The sequence below is a fragment of the Trematosphaeria pertusa genome (assembly GCF_010094035.1).
Source record: "Trematosphaeria pertusa strain CBS 122368 unplaced genomic scaffold BU26scaffold_2, whole genome shotgun sequence".
Lineage (NCBI taxonomy): Eukaryota > Fungi > Ascomycota > Dothideomycetes > Pleosporales > Trematosphaeriaceae > Trematosphaeria > Trematosphaeria pertusa.
The window spans coordinates 2,081,887-2,099,078 of NW_022987213.1; the positions used below are offsets into that span (position 1 = coordinate 2,081,887).

Below are 17,192 nucleotides of genomic sequence, written 5' to 3' on the forward strand. Positions count from 1 at the left end.
GCAGCTGGCCCAAGGCCCCACGTGATGCGGCTCCCGCTCCTGTGCCCTCTCCGCGGAGCGGACAGTCTCTCATCCGAAACAAGCAAGCAAGTTCTCGGCCCGACGCTCTCGTGTCGCCAGTCGCCGCCGGCGCCGTTCGGGGACCCTGACTGCCATGACGACATGGCGCGGATCGTTGCGGCCGAAGAAGCAAGCAGGCAGGCACGCGGCAAGAGCTGGTGCCTAGACCAAGGCTGGGCATCTTCGCAATGGGGCGCTTTGTGCTACCCTGGTAGATAGGTAGGTTATGAGATGTGGGACGTGGGTTGCATACGTGCGGCCCGGCCTGAGAGCATGCCGCGGCGCCTGGCTTCGGCGAGTGAGCGTGCCGCCCGGGGGAGGATCAACTTGTTCTGGACGGCCGGCGTGCCGTGCTGCGTTGCGTTGCGTTGCATGCAGTAAGTAAGTAATCAAGCGTAGGCATGGATGTTCGGAAATCTGGGGGTTTGGCTGCACGGCACGGAGGGCGAGCGAGGAGAGGGACCGGAGCACTAGAGCAATGTCGAAGGACGGTGCGTGCGGGCGTGGTCCTACCTGCGTCGGTGGGGAAGGGAGATACGTAGGTCGGTAATGTAGGGGGGCAGGTGCAGGTTTCACACCGATCGGGCCGGGACCGGGAGGCGTGGGAATTGCAGGTAGGTAGGTCGGGCATGGGTTGGTGGTAAGGTATGGATTAGGGAGTGATAGGCCAGGCGCAGGGGTGGGAATAGAGGAGGAGGTATGCTCGGAATACGAAGTCGGTGATGATGGGAAAGAGAATGCGATGGTGGACGGATCGGGACGTACGCGGGGGCTATGGTGCATCGCCGAGCCGAAGAGGGGAAAAGAAAGGATGAGGGGGTGTTGAGGGATCGGGATGATGCTGTTCTGTTTGGGAATACGAGGGCTGGATAGGTCGAACTGTGGACTAGATAGTAGAGGAGCTTTTAGATTGTTCGTACAAAGCCAGTCATGGGAGGAAAGCTTTTCGTCATGTACTGCACTGGGTCAGGTGTCTTTCCTTCACAGATCGCACGTCTATCTCCAAGTGCTGCAAAGCTGCCCGAGCAGCTGCGATTGGTACTCCACGATCATCCAAGCATGTCTCGGCGTCTAAGTAGCAAACCAGGTACATCACTGCAGTCCCCTCGTGACACCAACTGCATGCACAAGCGCGCCAGACGCATATATACGAGGTCGCATGTTTCAAGAGGCCATTCATTCGAGCTCCACTGATTCTTGATTCGATGCGCCTGAGTAGGGGAAAAGTCGAACCGATGATAATGCTATTGGTGGACTTTGGTGGTACGATGGCTCTCCGCCTTTGAGGTTTCGGATGTGGGCATAGTACCCGGGGCCCGTAGTCGGGGGAAAGGGCTAGAAGTATGAGGTGCAACTTGATTGAGGTGGAAAGATGGTCGCCGTTCAGGCGGCCGCATGCGCACGGGTTGCTTCGTCGAAGGGGGAAGGACGCAGTATTGGATGCCGTCTTCACTGCGCACCGCTCTCTGTCCGCTCCGGCTCGGCTTCCTCCCAGACGCATCTTGGACAGACACAGACTCCACCGAGCGCACCAACGGCCCACTCCCGCCGCTCCTTTACCGGAAGCCGCACATCGCAGTAGTGGCTTAGAACCTCCTCTCCCTTCATCAATCCGGCCTTCTTACTCGGATCTCTTCCCTTCCACTCGACGAGCTTCTCTCGCGTCCAGAAGCACATCCTTCCCTGCCACTCCCATGCTACGTTTGGATCACAGCTGTGGTTCGTTAGACACCACATCGGATGGACGGCCCCAGTTTCAGGGCGGCCGTCGAGGCCTTGTCGCGCGGATGCGGTACCTCGAAATTTCGCGTAAAGAGTGTTGAAGATCCAAGTGTCGTATCGATGGCTCTGCTCGAAGATGTTGACGTCCATTTTCTCCAGAAAGTGGAGCGGCGTTAGGATGTTGGCGTCGAAAGAGAAGGGAAGGGTCTGCGGGACGGAGCCAAAGGCCACATCAGCCGTCCATGTCTTATCCAAGTTGCGGCCATGATAGGCGCCCCAGATATAGCGGACTTCCTTCAGCTCGAGTGGATGAAGCCCCTGTGTCTCTGCTAAGGCCATGGCGCGTACGAGGAGTAGAGCATATAAAGAATCGGCAGCTTCGCTTACGGGAATCTTCTGATCGGTGGAAACACCGCAAAGAGATGGGTGGTAGTTTTCTTGAGCCAGGTCATGGCATTCTTGACTGCAGAAGAAGACCTCGTGGCAGTCTTCGCACGCTATTATGGCATGTTCTGCGCCCATTTCCGCTGTGGCGACCGTTGCGTTTGGTAGCGATGCGCTACAGGCATCGCAATAGAACTCGTGCAGCCTCGAGACTGCGGTCAGGAGGGACTTCTCCTGGAGGATCTGTTCGCCAGGCGGAATGTCCTCCTTGGCAAATACTCCAAGCTGTTTTACATAGCGCTCTTCCGGTGCGGAAAGGGATGGATTGCTATATTGAAGGCGGTGAGCGAGGGCACAAGAGGGGCCGAATCCAAGACCGACTAGGAAAGAAAAGCGTCGCATGAATTACTTACCTTGATGCCGCCGCATCCGTAAGCAACGGGAGGTCGGCGACTTTGACTTCAAGTTTTGGAGCAATGCTCGCCATCTCCCCATTCAGGAACGAGAGAACATCTGGCGCGAATCTGTCGGGCTCGTACTCATTCCAAGGGTACAGCTCCCGGCGTACGCGACCTTTATCCGGATAGTCTTGTTTGTCGATGCTATCGAAGCTTCCTCCCTTAGACCCAAAATGTGAGCGCAGTTTGGACAGCAGAGCTTCTTGATAGCCTTGGAAAGATGCCATTCCCGGAAATGCTTTCACTGCTCGAGAGTTGTAATAGAATGCGCTTCGGAGGCAGCCGCATTGTATCAGACACGGAACAAGAATGTCATATCTACCCCATGTTAGCCACTGCACCGAAATAATACCAGCGGGAAGACGTACGCTGTTTTTGACCAGCACGTGTTCGCCCAGATGATGGCTCCGTCCTCGTCTTGTGCTTCCCCCCCTGTCGGCCGCTTGGCACAGCAGCAGTCTCCATGACCCGAAACATATCTCAGATGGGTAGTAGCACACGCGGTGAGATCAACTCGTGCTGCCTCTAACGCCTCGTCGTGATATTCTCCCGCTTCGGACACTTCGACGACCAGAAGCAGGGCTTTGTAAGCATCTCCGACTGCGAGATCGGGGTACCCAAGATTCTGATATGCCTTTCCAAGCCTGAGCCGATGCAAAATGCTGTAGGGCTGGTTAGGTGTAAGCTTTTGAAGCTCGAAGAGCTGGTCGAGCCTTCTTTGGAGGTCCAGATTTCGCGCGGTCTGCGTGTGATGAGACGTCGGTCTGCCGCAGGGAACGGATACATCACCATACCTCCATCAAACTGCAGCAACTTTCGTCTGGTGCTGCAGCTTCTCTGTATAGTATGCTCAAGGAAGAATGGTTCAGGATGATGGCGGGTGCTTGAAATTTTTAGCTTTATCGATAGCCTTATCGATAAGGCGACAGTCACGTGAGCTGAATGTCCGCTTGCGATTGGCCAGTTTTCATGACGAGAAATTCACGTGACTCATTGACTCTTGACACCCCTGTTGCACAAGCTCGCCTTGCTTGATCGGCGCGATACAACGAACACATTTCACAATACTCTTTTAATAGAACAGCAGTGCAGTCTTCATGCTTCCTTCAGCGGCAGAGCTTGTCGCACGTTTCCTGAAAACCAACGGATATGACGAGGTACAGCCACGTCATCAAACACGCACGCCTCTTATATCGACGAGCTCACACGTCTACAGACATTAGCCACTTTCATCAAGGAGGCCGGTCTGCCTCCGGAGGTTGGTGCCACTTCGAGTCATGTCACTATAGAGCAAATACTGCATGAAAAGAAGACTTTTGATCTCAGTCTTAATTTCGAAAAACTGGGCGTCGATGATAGGAAGCGCGGATGGCGCAAGCCGGGTTTGGCCCCCGGTGTCAAATACTTTCTTGTAACAAGCTGATTATTTGTAGCCCCTAAAGAGCCGACGGTTCTGAGCACGCTGCCCACGCGGTCCAACATTCTTAGCGTTGCCCTGCTAGACTTGATCCTCCCGACGAACCCCGGCCCGAAGCCATACTTTGCGGTGACGACGGCGGACCGGCGGCTCCATTTGATCGATCCCAGTACGCCATCGTTCCCGGTGGCTCATTCGTATTCTAGCTTTCAAGATTCGCCCATTCTAGATCTCTTGGTCATCCATCACAAGTACTTGCTGGCTGCTTCCATGTCCGGAACTCTGCTACTCTACCATACGGAGTCTGACCGAATCTTGGAAAAAAGAAAGGACCACTCCAAGTACATCGTCAAGCTATCCACTTGGTCCGATGGCACCTCCACCGTCATCGCTAGCGCCGGTTGGGATTCCAAAGTCAATCTCTATCGTCTAATCCTCGACGACGGTCCTGACCCTAAACTTGGGGAGCCTTTCGCGGCGATGACGCTACCGAGCATCCCGGAGACGCTACTATTCGTTCGATCCCCCGACACCTCACGGCCGGTTCTGCTCCTCACTCGACGAGATTCCGCCTTTCTTTACTACTACGCAGTGCCCTCGCCGACAGTAGAGTCTACGGAAATCACGCTCCTCGGAAGGCAGAATTTAGCACCGCATTCCAATGCGTGGGTAGCCTTCACGCCATCAGATGTCCAGGTTTCCCCTGTGGATGATTTGCTGGCTGCTGTGGCAACCTCATCCATACCACATATGAAGCTCCTAATTGTGAGGCTTCTCATACCTCCTGAACAGGTTTCTAGTGATATCACGGACCCTGGCCTAGACCCCGAGCCTGCTACGCAAGCCTCACAAGCTCGCGCCGAGCTCTTGGTTCATGACCGCGAAGAAGCAGCAATTACTGTCAATATCAATACTATGGCCCCGCAGACCGCATACTCGACACCACGGCTCGTTTGGCGGCCGGATGGTTCCGGAGTCTACGTAAGCTCGGATGACGGTATCGTGCGAGGCTTCGAAGCGAGTACCGGAAAAGTTGTTACGGCCTTAGAAGCCCATGAGCCCGGATCGAAGCTCCGATGCCTCTGGGCTGGGAGTGTCAAAGTAGGATCCAGTAGCGACTCAGATGGTGCTCGTGAAAACGAGTATCTCCTCAGCGGTGGATTTGATCAGAGGTTGATTCTGTGGAGTTCCCATGAGTAGCATTCGACTCTCAGTCGATTGTTGCCTGTATAGCTGAGAGGTGTGCGCCACACCTCGCTTGGCTATCGTCACGTGCGACTTGCCCAATTGTCGGCGACGTCCTGACTGAAGAGGACGAACAGGTTTACTTAATCCGAAAGCGTTATGGAACGCATCTTGGCTGCCTCCGTGGCGGTCGCGTTGCCGCCCTTGAGATGTTAGCGCTTCGCTCTGCATCTCTAGTCTCGGTGTCGATTTCAGCCACTGTTAAACCCGTCACCTCGCCGATCTTCGTTGGCGCGGGAACAGAGGTGCCCGCTGCGCATCGTCCGCTGCCGGATGGCCTAAAGTTGATGCTCCCAAGCACGAGGCTAATATGATACCTGCTTAATTGCCAACTCACGCATTACATCACCTACCAACTCGGGCAGAAAACCGAATATCTCGTTCGCGCCGTAGAAATGGCTTTGGGAGACAGCTCCGTCATTGGATCGATGCGGTCGGGTGTTATTCCGCAAAGCCTCCACGATCTCGCGGTGGCCTGTACTACCCAAAATCTGGGACAGATCTAAGCGAATAGTCTTAGATCCTGCACGTGTCGAAGCCACTATGCACGACATCCACCTGGATACACGGCTGGCCGGTAACGCTTCATTAGTACCCGACTAATGTCCTGCCCATTTCTTTTGGGGCCCACAACATCCCGCATCCCACTTTAGATACTCTAGCTACCGAATTACTGGATTTCTTCCAACCATAGCCCAGGTTTCTACGATGTACCTGGACCGCAACAGCCACACTGGCTCGGGCGGTGGGGGGAACCGGAATGCTTCCCTAGTGCGGATGTTGGTCTACAGGGGAGTTGTTAACGCACCCCCCGATAGTATAATATCGCACACCCCCGGTAACGAGATTCAGCCAATCTATCACCCGGCCTCCGCTAAAGCCCACTTATCAATGCTTTGGCCGCCCGCTCCGAAAATCTTAATTTTCTTCTTTTTTGAAGGTACTTCTGGACATATTTTTATAAGAAAACATCTCAAGAAATTAGCACCGATCGAAAGGTCGCCTTCGAAATATTCAAGAAATGTCTTCGTAAATATAAGTTTCTTCTTGAAATTGATGACTTTTGATGGTTGAAGTGGGTGAACTTGCTGGGGTGCGATATTCTACTATCGAAGATTGTTTTATCTTTTGAGTTACCGATGTTGGTGCACCGGCCGCCTAGCTCGGTGACTCAAAAAATACGGCAATCTTCGTACAGTCACCCTACTCCGGTTGCTAGCGCGGTGTGGCTTTTGGGGCTAGCACGCCCCAACTCCCGGACTTTTACAATATTCTCGCTACACCGCGCTAGCAATCCAAGCAGAGGAGGGGGTGTGGGGGAAGGGGGGAGAACAGTATTCGGTTTGAGATCCGTGGATGCACGGGAGTCACCGCGGAGCCTGTCTTCAACAAGCCATGTGTAGAGAAGCAACTCCCATTCTACAGTCAACATCCAAGCTCGGACTGCTAGCGCGGCGTAGTGAGCCTCTTGTAAAAGACCAGGAGCTGGGACGGGCCAGCGTTAAAAGTAACACCGCGCTAGAATGCTGAACTCGATGACTGTAAAGCTTCGTCTCGGGGGGGCGGACTCCAAAATGAAGATATAAATACCGCCTGCTGCTACCTATCTCCTCCTCAACACACTCTTCTTCGCGCTCTTGGAGCATTTAGAGTATATCACTATCTTCCCAGACCCCCCATCATCTCCGTAGGTTCTCCTTCGTCACACCCGTACCAGAGCTACTCTTTTCTACACGCTTTCCTCACCCAGAAGTTCTACGACAGATATACCCGTTTCGAATCTCGCTTTACATTCTCGATTCGATCTCAACATGTCGGAATCCGCACCGACAAAAGGGTGGGCCGGGGACTATCTGCTCATCGCATCCGGACAAACCAGCAATGCACCCTACCTAGCTGATTGGAGAAAGTTCAAGGATCACATGCGCAACTATGTCAAAGAGCAGCCCGGCTGGGTTGAAGTCTACCCCGGCCGGAATCGAGGGGTAAAGGAGTCATGGTCCAGGTTGAAAGACCAAGGTGACGCCGAGTCGGCCTGGAGTATGGAAATCGCCTTTTGGCATGTGTGACGGTCGTGCTGATCTTGCATGCAGATGTGTATTCCGCGGCAAATGGCATATTGGTCCATCTCTTTCAGACAAGCTTGACCACCCGAGACTACGAGCTGCTGAAATGCAACTGCTCCCGGCACTTTCGCGGTGTCAGTGACCAGGCGCACTCGGCGAAATCGGGGCTCGACATCCACAAGATCAATCAGGCCTTCGGTAGAAATTGTGCCTTTTCGGCGCCGCAGAACGTGCAAGCTCAGGCCCCGAACCCCTACGCAAGTTACCACCAAACCGCCAACTACGTAGCGCCCACTCCTGAGTACTACTACCAAACCGCCACCTACACGGCCAATCCTGCGTCCTCCTACCAAGCCGCCCCCCACGCGACCACTTCTGGGTACTTCTACCCGCCCGGCACCGACGCGACCACTCTTGCGCAGTCCTACCAAGCTCCGCCGGCCGCGCCCCCGCAGGTGGCAGCTTACTCGCAGAACGCAGGCGGCCTCCCAGTGAACCTCGGCGGCGGCGCTATGATCACTGAGAGTCGTGGCGTCTTCATTTCGGGACTTAACTACAAAGCTGGGCATACTGAACTGGGTCAGCTGTTCGCAAGCAGGGGCCTGCGGCCAGACGAGGCAAAAGTACACAAGGACGCGAAAGGGAAGTCCAAGGGCTGGGCAACTGCAATTTTCAAGACACCGGAGCTTGCTCGGACGGCCGTGGTCGCCCTCCACGACACAGAGCACATGGGGATGAAGCTTTTTGCCCGCCTAGACGCTGACGCGACCGTCATCGCGCAGATTGGCCCTCTAATCGTGGACGGTTCGAAATCGTCTGGGGTATGTACCCGGGAATCCCAGCATCGTGGTATCGCTAATGGGACGTAGTAGTAAAGAAAGCGCGCCGGATCTGGGGCGCTTGTGTTGCTAGCAGCACGTGTTGTCCTCGACGATGCAGGTGGGCTTGGGCTTAGGCCAGCTGTCGCACGCACAAGGCACCTCTGCAGATCCTGCATGCAGCTGCCCTGTCGGTCCGCGCCGTCGGGTCGTGGGGCTTCCTCTTGGCCTTCTCGTCATATCTTGTTTCTCGACCACTTCAGCTTCAATATGGGGTCTGAAAGTCAGCGTTTCTTTCCATTGCCTTTGGAGGAACCAACAGAGGATGATCATGCGGCTTTTCCAGGAGTTTTGCTCTCTTGCTGCTTCGTCGCCGTAATGGAGGGTGGAAAGGTGTTGGAGGCGACAGGGGTTACTAGTGTTTTGGCGTTTTGGCGTTTTGCTTTTGTATGCAAGAAACAGCTCCTTACTGCAACCACAGTCCCAACGTTGCGTTGACGTGATACAAAAGTCGGAAAACACTTGGCGAAGCCGCGGGCTTTCCGGGCTAGGCGTTCCGCTTCCCCGATTCGCTATCCGACGCTTTTGCCGCTTCGCGCCCAGAAAACGAAAAGGAGGGCCGGTTTGACCGCCACTCACGATATGCCATCACAACGTGAATTCTGATTTCATAGCTTCCAGGAGTGCTTTTGACGCCATGCGCACGTGCGCTGCCACGGGGTCCAGAACCCTCGCAACACCCGTGAAGTCCTTGGATCATCTGAATCGCCTACTCACCGGTTGCATGCGGACCTGCCTGCTGGGAGACGTATTCGCCAAATCAAAGCTGTCTGGTGCTAATTCGGACTTCTTCGGTTTTCACCCGCGTCTAATCCTTGGAGAAGCGATCGTAGGGGATCTCAGACAGCGCTTGCTCGCCTTGAATATTATGCGATATTAAGGCTGCGGAGGCGTGTTACTGGTGGCAGCTGGCCAAGAAAAGATGCACATGCTATAATGGAATTGGCAGTCAGCTCGGGATTGGCTACGCTCACACCGACCATAATGCCTTGTATGCATCTGAGAGGCACAGCACAGCAGAGCAGAATATCCCTACGCAAGATAGCCATTCACGTACCTTGTAGAAGAAAAACTAGGATGTCAGCTCCTGGGCGATCGAGGAACAGGGACCGGGATGGTGGTGTCATTCATCACAGGTTGCACAGCAGCTTCACCGACTCTGGGGCGAGGCTTCGCCGCCAATGTATTCGCTCAACGGGCAACAGAGAGAACAGAGAACCGCGGGGTCATGGAAAGCCGCAGGTGCATTTTCCGATGGGTGAAGACTTGCAGCATCATCGGTTCCACGGCTCTCCAACCCAAGTGGCCGTTTGTGGTGTAAAATAAGGCAATTTGCGCGAGAGACCAGAGTGCTGTGCCCACAGGCAGGGGGTGGTTCGGAAGGACCAAAAGTGATGCGAATTGGGGTTGATGTCATTGGTTCTGGGACAAGTGAGGCGTCTGGATTCGTTGCTGATTTGCTGAGTGGTTCCAGCCGCTGTCTACGGCGGTCTGGGGAGCCTCTCGATCTCGAGGGTCGGTGACGAGCATCGAGAATCTGATCGTATGCTGAGTATCGTAGACTGTGAATGAGGCGGTCACGGAAGTGACTTCATGGATTCCTCCTGACTGTGGACACTTCTTCTTGTCAACATCTTCTCGTAGCTCTTAGACATTCCAGTCGACTTACAGCAAGTCGTGGTAAGGCGAAGAAACGATTGCAGTTCCACAGCTAACGATCTCTTGGCTGCATTCTAGAGTCTCGACCGCGAAGTTCAAGAAGGGCCGAATACCTAAGAAAGTTCCGCTGGTGCGTGTTGTGCGTTAACTGCGAAGCTTAAATCGACGTCGTCGGCGGGAGCGAAGAGGAAGAGGAGTTACTGTGCAATAGAAGACACTGCGGGGTTTGATGAAGAATTTATACTTCTTCACAAGAGAAACACCAGATCGGGCCGACCATCATTTGCAACAACACGACGACTGTTGTGTTCGACGACGAAAACCTCCGACTGGGTCGGCAAGCCGAAATGCGCAGCTCTGCGTCGACCGATCGCCGATTTCATGGCTGAGCCAGTTTGCTCTCGAGAGCCACAATCGCACGAGAGACTTCGATCCCATTCACGGTATTCCAGCGATGCGGTAACAAATCAGCATGGCACTGATGATGTTGCGATGACGGCTCAGACCTAGGTATGGTGCGCGCAACACGGCACGCTCGTGGCTCACTCCCAGAGAGCCACACCGACATGACCGACGCCGGGCACAACCACAAAGGCTATCCCAAGGATATGGTAGCAAATCGCCTCTGTATTGCAGCATGTCGCAATGACTCGCATAGCCCACGGGAAGCTGCATGGTGGACTCGGGCGCCAACAGCCCGAGAGCCACAAGGGCACGAGGGTCCTCCACAACATCCCAGCGAGGATTGCCGCGATATCCATGACATGGCGCGATCTCGCATGAAGCGTGCGATACGGCACGCTGGGATGTCACGCATTAGAGAGGGAATGTCATCCCAACGCACGACACCGTCCACGGATAACCGCGTAACCGCGTTTGCTTCGAGGGTTGATCCGGGCTCCACGTAGAGGAGGAGCCGTTGTGGTGGGTGAACTTGCGTTCGCAGGACAATGCGAAAATTGTCGTATTTTTGAGTCACCGAACTGGGTGGCCGGTGCACCAACATCGGTGACTCAAAAGACACGACAATCTTCGTAGCAGAGATACTCTTCACTTTCGAGGACCGTCCAAGCGTTCGACTCGATCATGTGATGCCAAGGCTCACTGACGTCAATCAATTCTACCGCTGCTATAGGACCTAGTTAATTTCATTCTCAATTACGATCGCACAACCATTGCTTCCACCCAACTACGAACAACACCTGCGTGGGTAGCTGTAGCCTTGCCAATAGCCCCCGTATCCGCATACCGTCCAAGCGAGTCCTCAAAGAGCCATACTATGTCAGAACCTAACTTCGAAGCCTTTGAGCAACAGCATGTGTTTACTTCTCAAGAATCTACCCAGCAGTAACTGCTTAAATACGTCAATCTCGAATCAAATGAAGCAGCAGAGACCTACTTCCGCAACTACTACCGCTGGCTATACAAGTACCGGGCAAAAATAGACATCAACCTCCTTCTCCAGCAGGATTGGAATCGCAACTCTGAGAGAAAAATGAGACAAGCGCTCCACGCTTTTCCTTACATCCTTGAATGGAAGTTAGGAACTGTAAGTGGGCACGAAACGCAGCTCGACGTGCAGCCAGTCTTCGAAACCCCATACTATGTACCGAAAGGCGCGTTACTCGGAGAGCAGTTCAATCTTAAGCTGGCTTATGGCCCAGTTCTTTACACGAATTATTCTCTACAGATACCAGAAGCTGCGGTGAAGAGCTCCACGCTTCCACATCCAACAATCAAAGCCACGGACTCGGACGCGGACTCGGGCCCCTCGCTCGCCGTGAAATATCTCGACAAATCAAGAGCCACACGTAGCGGCTCCTTGCCTACCTGCCACCTTGTCAAGATTCATCACAAAAATAATCCATCTTGGTGCCATCGAGACCACTTACTTTCCCAACTTCGCTAATGGTGCTGCTGTCGAGACGACAACACCCTATGCCGCAGTCGCTACAATTCACCCAGCGGGGGCGGTTGAAGGTATCTTCGCTATTCCTGTACATGGAACGCGCAAAGGAGGTTTGATATACGAGGACCAGGATATTGAAGCATGGGAGCCGGACAAGAGGGGCATATACTACCTTGGAAAGGACTTGGATGACTGCGAGCGGCGGGAGTGGACTTTCCTCGGCGAGATCGAAGTGGTTGAGGTCATCAGCTACGAAGAAGAGGACTAATCGAGGTTGGTCAGGATTGGGTAAGCTTTTGCAAGACTCTTTTCATTTGATCGAATGCTAACAGATGTAGCATAACCTCTCCCAGGAGGGTTTGGGAGTCTCAAACCCTCTGAAGACCGCTTTCCAGGTGGCTATATCAGCAATTCCTTATTCCTCGTTGTTGAGCCTCTTGACTCTTCCTACTGGGGACCGGCGAGGAAAGTCCCCAATGATTGAGGTTGCAACCTCTCCACAGGAACAGCTCCTCCTATCTTTCTCCCACAACTTGCCCCAGACATCTATGTTACCAAGCACGTGATCGGGAGGAAATCGGAATCGAGTAGTGCATGCTTGACAAGCCTTCCAATGATTATAATTACCACCCCAAGACTCTACCTCCGCTAGAATTGTCAAAGATTAGGACTTGCTACCCCTCTCTTCTTCCCGCCACCCTTCTCCCTCTCCTACACCCCTTCCCCATATCCCCACTCCTCCTACACTCTGTATCCATCCTTCTATTCCTCTGCCTCTCTACACCCCTCTCCTCTTCTCCCCATCTCAGGCAATCTCCACGCTTTCACGCCACCCCATCCCGTTCCATCCCCCCCAATCCATCCCCATTCCAACCTACCTCATGTGAGCGCGCAACGATTTGATGACCGACTGACTGGCCCACTGTAGACTATCGCATCCGAACGATGTGGCAGCAATGTCCCTTCGCAGAGACGGGGAAAGCGAGTCAGTAGGGAATTTACAAGATGGGCTCGAGAGGATGATAGGTGGGGCAGCGACGAAGGTGATGTTGTGCTGTGCTTCGTGTACAGGACCGAGAATATGTGACGTGGAGGAGACCGCATACCATCATCGACACCGAGCGGCACAGGCATGAAAAGGAGAATGATAAGAAAGGCCTCAAGCAAGAGGCTCGAGTGCAGCAGCAGCGCAGAGCCGCCCCGGCAGCAGGGGGAGGGGCGTGGTGAAAGGGTCATCCCCCGGCCGGGGAAACTTCGGCTGCGGGGCGCAAGGCCTCGACTTCCAGGCACAGAGGGGTTGACGCCGGGGTATGTTGACTGCCACCTGGGCATGCTGCATCGTGGAAGAGCCTGAGGCTCAGAAGGGGTGGTCCCACTGGCAATGAAGAGAAGCGCACCGGAGAAAGAGGTCAGTTGGGATGGAAAGAGGGTCGAAAACGTCTTGGCTAAGTATTGCATTTCGGCTAGCCCCATTTGGGCTAGCGCGTTCTCCGCAATCTGTGAGCTCTGCTCGGTGTTTCCCTCTTCACTCCTGGCACCCCCAGCATCATGGTGCGATTGACGCCCACGCGCCTGCTGTGCGCGGCAATCCTTTTGTGCACCTTTTTACTGTTTTCATTTATATCGAACCTCTTCTTCGGCCAGCGCGGCTACGAGATCCTGCTCGAGCGCCCCCGACCCGCGCGATCCCGAACTTCGCCCGCCGACGTCCCCTATGGCGAAGAATGCTCCCCCTTCAAAGCCGGCGTCATGGACGATGTCACCATCGTGCTGAAGATGGGCGCCGGCGAGCTGGCCACACAGCTGCCCAGATTCCTCAACCGGCTGGGCCGCTGCAAGCAGGATCTCCTGTTCTTCTCCGATCGCAAAGCCGAATACAGCGGCTTCGACATTGTAGACGCGCTCGCGAACCTCCGCCCAGAATACAGATACAACAACCCCGACTTCGACATATATGACAGGATACAGGCGGCAAATAGCACCGAAGAGAAGACGCGCGACGGGTGGCGATTGGACAAGTACAAGTTCCTGCCCATGATGGAGCTGACCTCCCACCTGCGCCCGGACTCGAACTGGTTTGTCTTCGTTGAGACCGATACCTACGTCAATTGGGACAACATGTACCGCTTCTTGACGCATTTCAATCCGAAGACGCCGTATTACTTTGGATCTCCAGTCTGGCCTCCGAAGAAGCCCGTCTTTGCCCACGGCGGCAGCGGCTTCGTGCTTTCGCGGGGTGCTCTGAATAAGTTAATGGCGCGCGGCCGCATGTTCGCTGAGAACCACCACTTTCCCGGCACGCACCTATACGGCAAAGACGTGACGAAAGAATGCTGCGGCGACGAGGTTTTAGGGAACGTGCTGAAGGAGAGCGGCGTCCCGATTCGCGGGTACTGGCCCATGTTTAACGGCGAGAAACCCATCACTGCGCGCTTCGGCTGGGAACAATGGTGCGAGGCAATCCTCACGCTTCATCATCTGCAGGGCGAAGACTTTGCGGCCCTCGAACGCTGGGAATCGGCGCGACAGCATCCCTCCCGTCCCCTTACCTTCGAAGAGCTCTTTACGTATATCGAGCCCACTCTACAAGACCAAACCGACGACTGGTCCAACATGTCAGAAGACATCACCCATGGCAGTGGGCATCCAGCCGGCAAGTCGTTTGATACCTGTTTCGCAGCCTGCTTGAGAGATAGCAAGTGCCTACAGTACGAGCATTTTGGGGATACTTGTCGTCTATCGCACGACATACGGCTCGGGCACCATCAGTCGCCCGATGGTGACAAGAAATGGACATCTGGCTGGGTCACGGCTAGAATAAAGGCTTTCAAAGCCGCGCATTCGCCGTGTCACGGAGCTCACCTTGTGCACGCTAATCCGTAACCGATCGACTCCTTCGAGACACGAGACGACGACACGAGAGACTTCTGTACGATTTACGGCATTGAATGGCGTTTGATACCCGACAGCATCGCTGCGTTATATACCCTGGGCGGCATGCGGTCACAATTTGGGCATTGGTTGCATGGAACGGCGTTTGGGTCGGTTTGTGAGAAGGTATTCTCTGCTGCGCTGCCTCGTTCATATTTCGCTTTGCGGCAGTGTTGAGAACTCGTCTTGTACTCGTTGTAATTATGTTAACCTAGGCTAACTTAGTGCCTGCATATAAGGTGATTTGAGAACATCCCCTCTTAGAGGTTCGATCAACCATTCTGTTATTCAGCATTTGAGGTCTATCCAGTTGGTCTAGAGTTGACGCTTTCTTCATCCACTGGCTCTCAACTTCCTTATCAGAGTTTAGCTCTCCTGTCCCCACGGTCCAGCGAGGTCAGGCCACTCCTCTTATCCTTCAACTGTTTCCTCAGTATCTTCCCCGTGGGATTCTTAGGTAAGCTCTTTACCTCCCAGACACCGCCCCTCAATTTCTTATACCCGCTGACTTTGTCATCCACCTCAGCATGTATCTGCCGGAGCGCTTGCTTTCTATCCATCTCGTTCACCAAGTGCTCCTTCAATATCACATACGCCGTCGGTAGCTCAGTCAATTGGCTCTCGTCGAAGACCGGACCGACACCTCCTTCGATAACGTGCGGATGCGAGTTCAGGTACGTCTCGAGCTCGGCAGGGCTCACTTGGAAGCCCTTGTATTTTATGAGTTCCTTGGTTCTTCCGACGACCGCGATCACTCCCGTCTTGGAGATGGTGCAGACGTCGCCGGTGTTGTACCAGCCTGAGACGGGGAAGGCAGATTTGTTGGCGTCGTGGTTGAAGGCGTAGCCGCGTGTTATGTTTGGTCCTCGGAGCCACATTTCTCCTGGTCCACCTTCTGGCGCATCGTCTTTTCCATCGTTCACTCGTAGCGCGATCTCGATGTTTGGCAATAGCGGACCGACTACATTGTCGGGTTGTGCGTCGCCTTTCCGCTGATATGCAATGTATCCAGCACCTTCCGTCATGCCATACACTTGGTTCACTCGCCACGGCGCTTTACTCATCAGCCTGTCGAACATGTCCTTCTTGAACGGTGGACCCCCGCAGTCTATCTTCTCGGCCTTCGAAAAGTCATATCGATGTGTAATATCGGTATTGGCAAAGCTAATGACCACGCTCGGTACGCCTTGGAAGATGGTGGGCTTCACGCTATCGACCAATTTCGCGAAAGCTTCGAGCTCAAACTGGGGCATCGCATGATGCCATATTCCCATGTATGGTCCGAAGAAGAGGGGAAATGTAGTATTGCCGATATGCGCAAAGGGCGTGAAAGCCACGATTCTGCTACCACGATGGAACTGTGCCGAATCGTGAGCTTCGAGCTGCTTTACGTTCGACACGAAGTTGTACTGGGTCAGCTCCACGCCTTTCGGTTTTCCTGTGGTTCCCGAAGACAGATGGATTGTTGCCAGTCGTAGCCTCGTGTCGGCATACTCTGAGATGTGAAGCGTTCCTCTGAACGAGGAAAAGTCGTCCGGAATGTGATGATAGGATCTGGAGGACCCTCGCTCAATAATCGTTATTATCGTCGGTGCTCTCCAGCTCACGCCCTGCGCTTTCAAATCTTTCTCTGCTATTGCGATAGCTTCCTCGACCTTCGGCACGGCTGGACCATACACAACGGCGAAAGCCGGTCGTGTCACCGTAAAGCCGTGCGCTATTTCGGCCACTACGATTGCATGGTTTATTGGACATACAACGCCTCCCATCCACAACACAGCGTGCACAATCTCCACATAATCGCAAGAGTTGGGTAGAATAACTGCCCAGTGTGACTGGTCCCGTGGCCGATAGGTCTTAGACAGCCCGTTCGCTATCCGTCCGGCATTCGTTCGTAGCTCTTGCAAAGTAAGCGAGCGGTGCGTGAGAGAGTCGCTAGCGATGAGGTGCGAAGGTGGAAGAGGCGGTGTTGTCGAGGTATGAAGGAGCTGGGTTAGGGAGAGGTCTGTTGGGATATTGATTTGTTTGGGGGATTTGTAGGTCTTCATTGCGAAGAGATGGGGGTAGAAGAGCTGGTATCGCTGTGTGTCTGCTCAGCAACCTCGAAAGAGAAGCTCTGCTTCAACAACACAGCCAGAGAGGCAACTGGAGAAAAGGCAGTGCGCTCAAGAGCTGTGTCATGTCGCTCAGGCACGCAGCGACACCTTACTCATGCTGCGCAACCATGCTCGAGGCGAACCGTGAGCTCACGTCTCGACTCTGCAAAACATTTTCCGCCCTGCTCTCGCGAGAAGAAAAACAGGTCGACAATTTTTTTGAGCTCCGAACCCCGCAGTTAAGACCGTGGTTTATGCAGGTAGGATCGCGCTAATGATTCATGGAGGAGCGACCACTGACAGTTCCCAACCCCAAACTCCCGAATGAACCGACTCCGCAGCTGCTCTCCCGGCTATTCCGCAATAC

At 54.2% G+C, this 17,192-nt stretch overlaps 8 protein-coding genes across 8 annotated transcripts; 6 read left to right on the plus strand and 2 right to left on the minus strand.

The window, feature by feature from the left end:
- Nucleotides 1-1,381: 1,381 nt before the first annotated feature.
- On the minus strand, nucleotides 1,382-3,486 carry BU26DRAFT_144396 (uncharacterized protein). The gene is made up of 4 exons (XM_033819875.1): nucleotides 3,419-3,486; nucleotides 2,993-3,366; nucleotides 2,580-2,942; nucleotides 1,382-2,494 (listed from the first exon to the last, which is right to left on the minus strand). Exons 1-4 carry the CDS (start codon nucleotides 3,422-3,424, stop codon nucleotides 1,510-1,512), a joined length of 1,728 nt encoding a protein of 575 aa, XP_033689739.1. The 5' UTR covers nucleotides 3,425-3,486; the 3' UTR covers nucleotides 1,382-1,509.
- Nucleotides 3,487-3,721: 235 nt separating this feature from the next.
- BU26DRAFT_500438 (uncharacterized protein) lies at nucleotides 3,722-5,241 on the plus strand (the record flags this gene model as incomplete). The annotated part of the gene is made up of 3 exons (XM_033826499.1): nucleotides 3,722-3,781; nucleotides 3,841-4,006; nucleotides 4,058-5,241. 3 exons carry the CDS (start codon nucleotides 3,722-3,724, stop codon nucleotides 5,239-5,241), a joined length of 1,410 nt encoding a protein of 469 aa, XP_033689740.1.
- Nucleotides 5,242-7,097: 1,856 nt separating this feature from the next.
- BU26DRAFT_583367 (uncharacterized protein) lies at nucleotides 7,098-8,692 on the plus strand (the record flags this gene model as incomplete). Its single annotated transcript, XM_033834563.1, has 3 exons — nucleotides 7,098-7,326; nucleotides 7,380-7,636; nucleotides 7,775-8,692. The coding sequence occupies 3 exons, from the start codon at nucleotides 7,098-7,100 to the stop codon at nucleotides 8,219-8,221; spliced, it is 933 nt and encodes a 310-aa protein (XP_033689741.1). The 3' UTR covers nucleotides 8,222-8,692.
- BU26DRAFT_144462 (uncharacterized protein) lies at nucleotides 8,111-8,768 on the plus strand. Its single transcript, XM_033819876.1, has 2 exons — nucleotides 8,111-8,173; nucleotides 8,222-8,768. The coding sequence occupies exon 2, from the start codon at nucleotides 8,348-8,350 to the stop codon at nucleotides 8,666-8,668; it is 321 nt and encodes a 106-aa protein (XP_033689742.1). The 5' UTR covers nucleotides 8,111-8,173; nucleotides 8,222-8,347; the 3' UTR covers nucleotides 8,669-8,768.
- Nucleotides 8,769-11,384: 2,616 nt separating this feature from the next.
- On the plus strand, nucleotides 11,385-12,379 carry BU26DRAFT_600377 (uncharacterized protein; the record flags this gene model as incomplete). The annotated part of the gene is made up of 3 exons (XM_033835168.1): nucleotides 11,385-11,700; nucleotides 11,855-12,086; nucleotides 12,137-12,379. The coding sequence occupies 2 exons, from the start codon at nucleotides 11,385-11,387 to the stop codon at nucleotides 12,064-12,066; spliced, it is 528 nt and encodes a 175-aa protein (XP_033689743.1). The 3' UTR covers nucleotides 12,067-12,086; nucleotides 12,137-12,379.
- On the plus strand, nucleotides 12,151-12,975 carry BU26DRAFT_514604 (uncharacterized protein). The gene is made up of 2 exons (XM_033827876.1): nucleotides 12,151-12,760; nucleotides 12,905-12,975. The coding sequence occupies exon 1, from the start codon at nucleotides 12,393-12,395 to the stop codon at nucleotides 12,699-12,701; it is 309 nt and encodes a 102-aa protein (XP_033689744.1). The 5' UTR covers nucleotides 12,151-12,392; the 3' UTR covers nucleotides 12,702-12,760; nucleotides 12,905-12,975.
- Nucleotides 12,976-13,326: 351 nt separating this feature from the next.
- BU26DRAFT_144512 (glycosyltransferase family 31 protein) lies at nucleotides 13,327-14,920 on the plus strand. Its single transcript, XM_033819879.1, has one exon. It carries the CDS (start codon nucleotides 13,347-13,349, stop codon nucleotides 14,679-14,681), a length of 1,335 nt encoding a protein of 444 aa, XP_033689745.1. The 5' UTR covers nucleotides 13,327-13,346; the 3' UTR covers nucleotides 14,682-14,920.
- On the minus strand, nucleotides 14,886-17,045 carry BU26DRAFT_144500 (AMP-binding enzyme). Its single transcript, XM_033819877.1, has one exon. It carries the CDS (start codon nucleotides 16,775-16,777, stop codon nucleotides 15,089-15,091), a length of 1,689 nt encoding a protein of 562 aa, XP_033689746.1. The 5' UTR covers nucleotides 16,778-17,045; the 3' UTR covers nucleotides 14,886-15,088.
- Nucleotides 17,046-17,192: the final 147 nt, after the last annotated feature.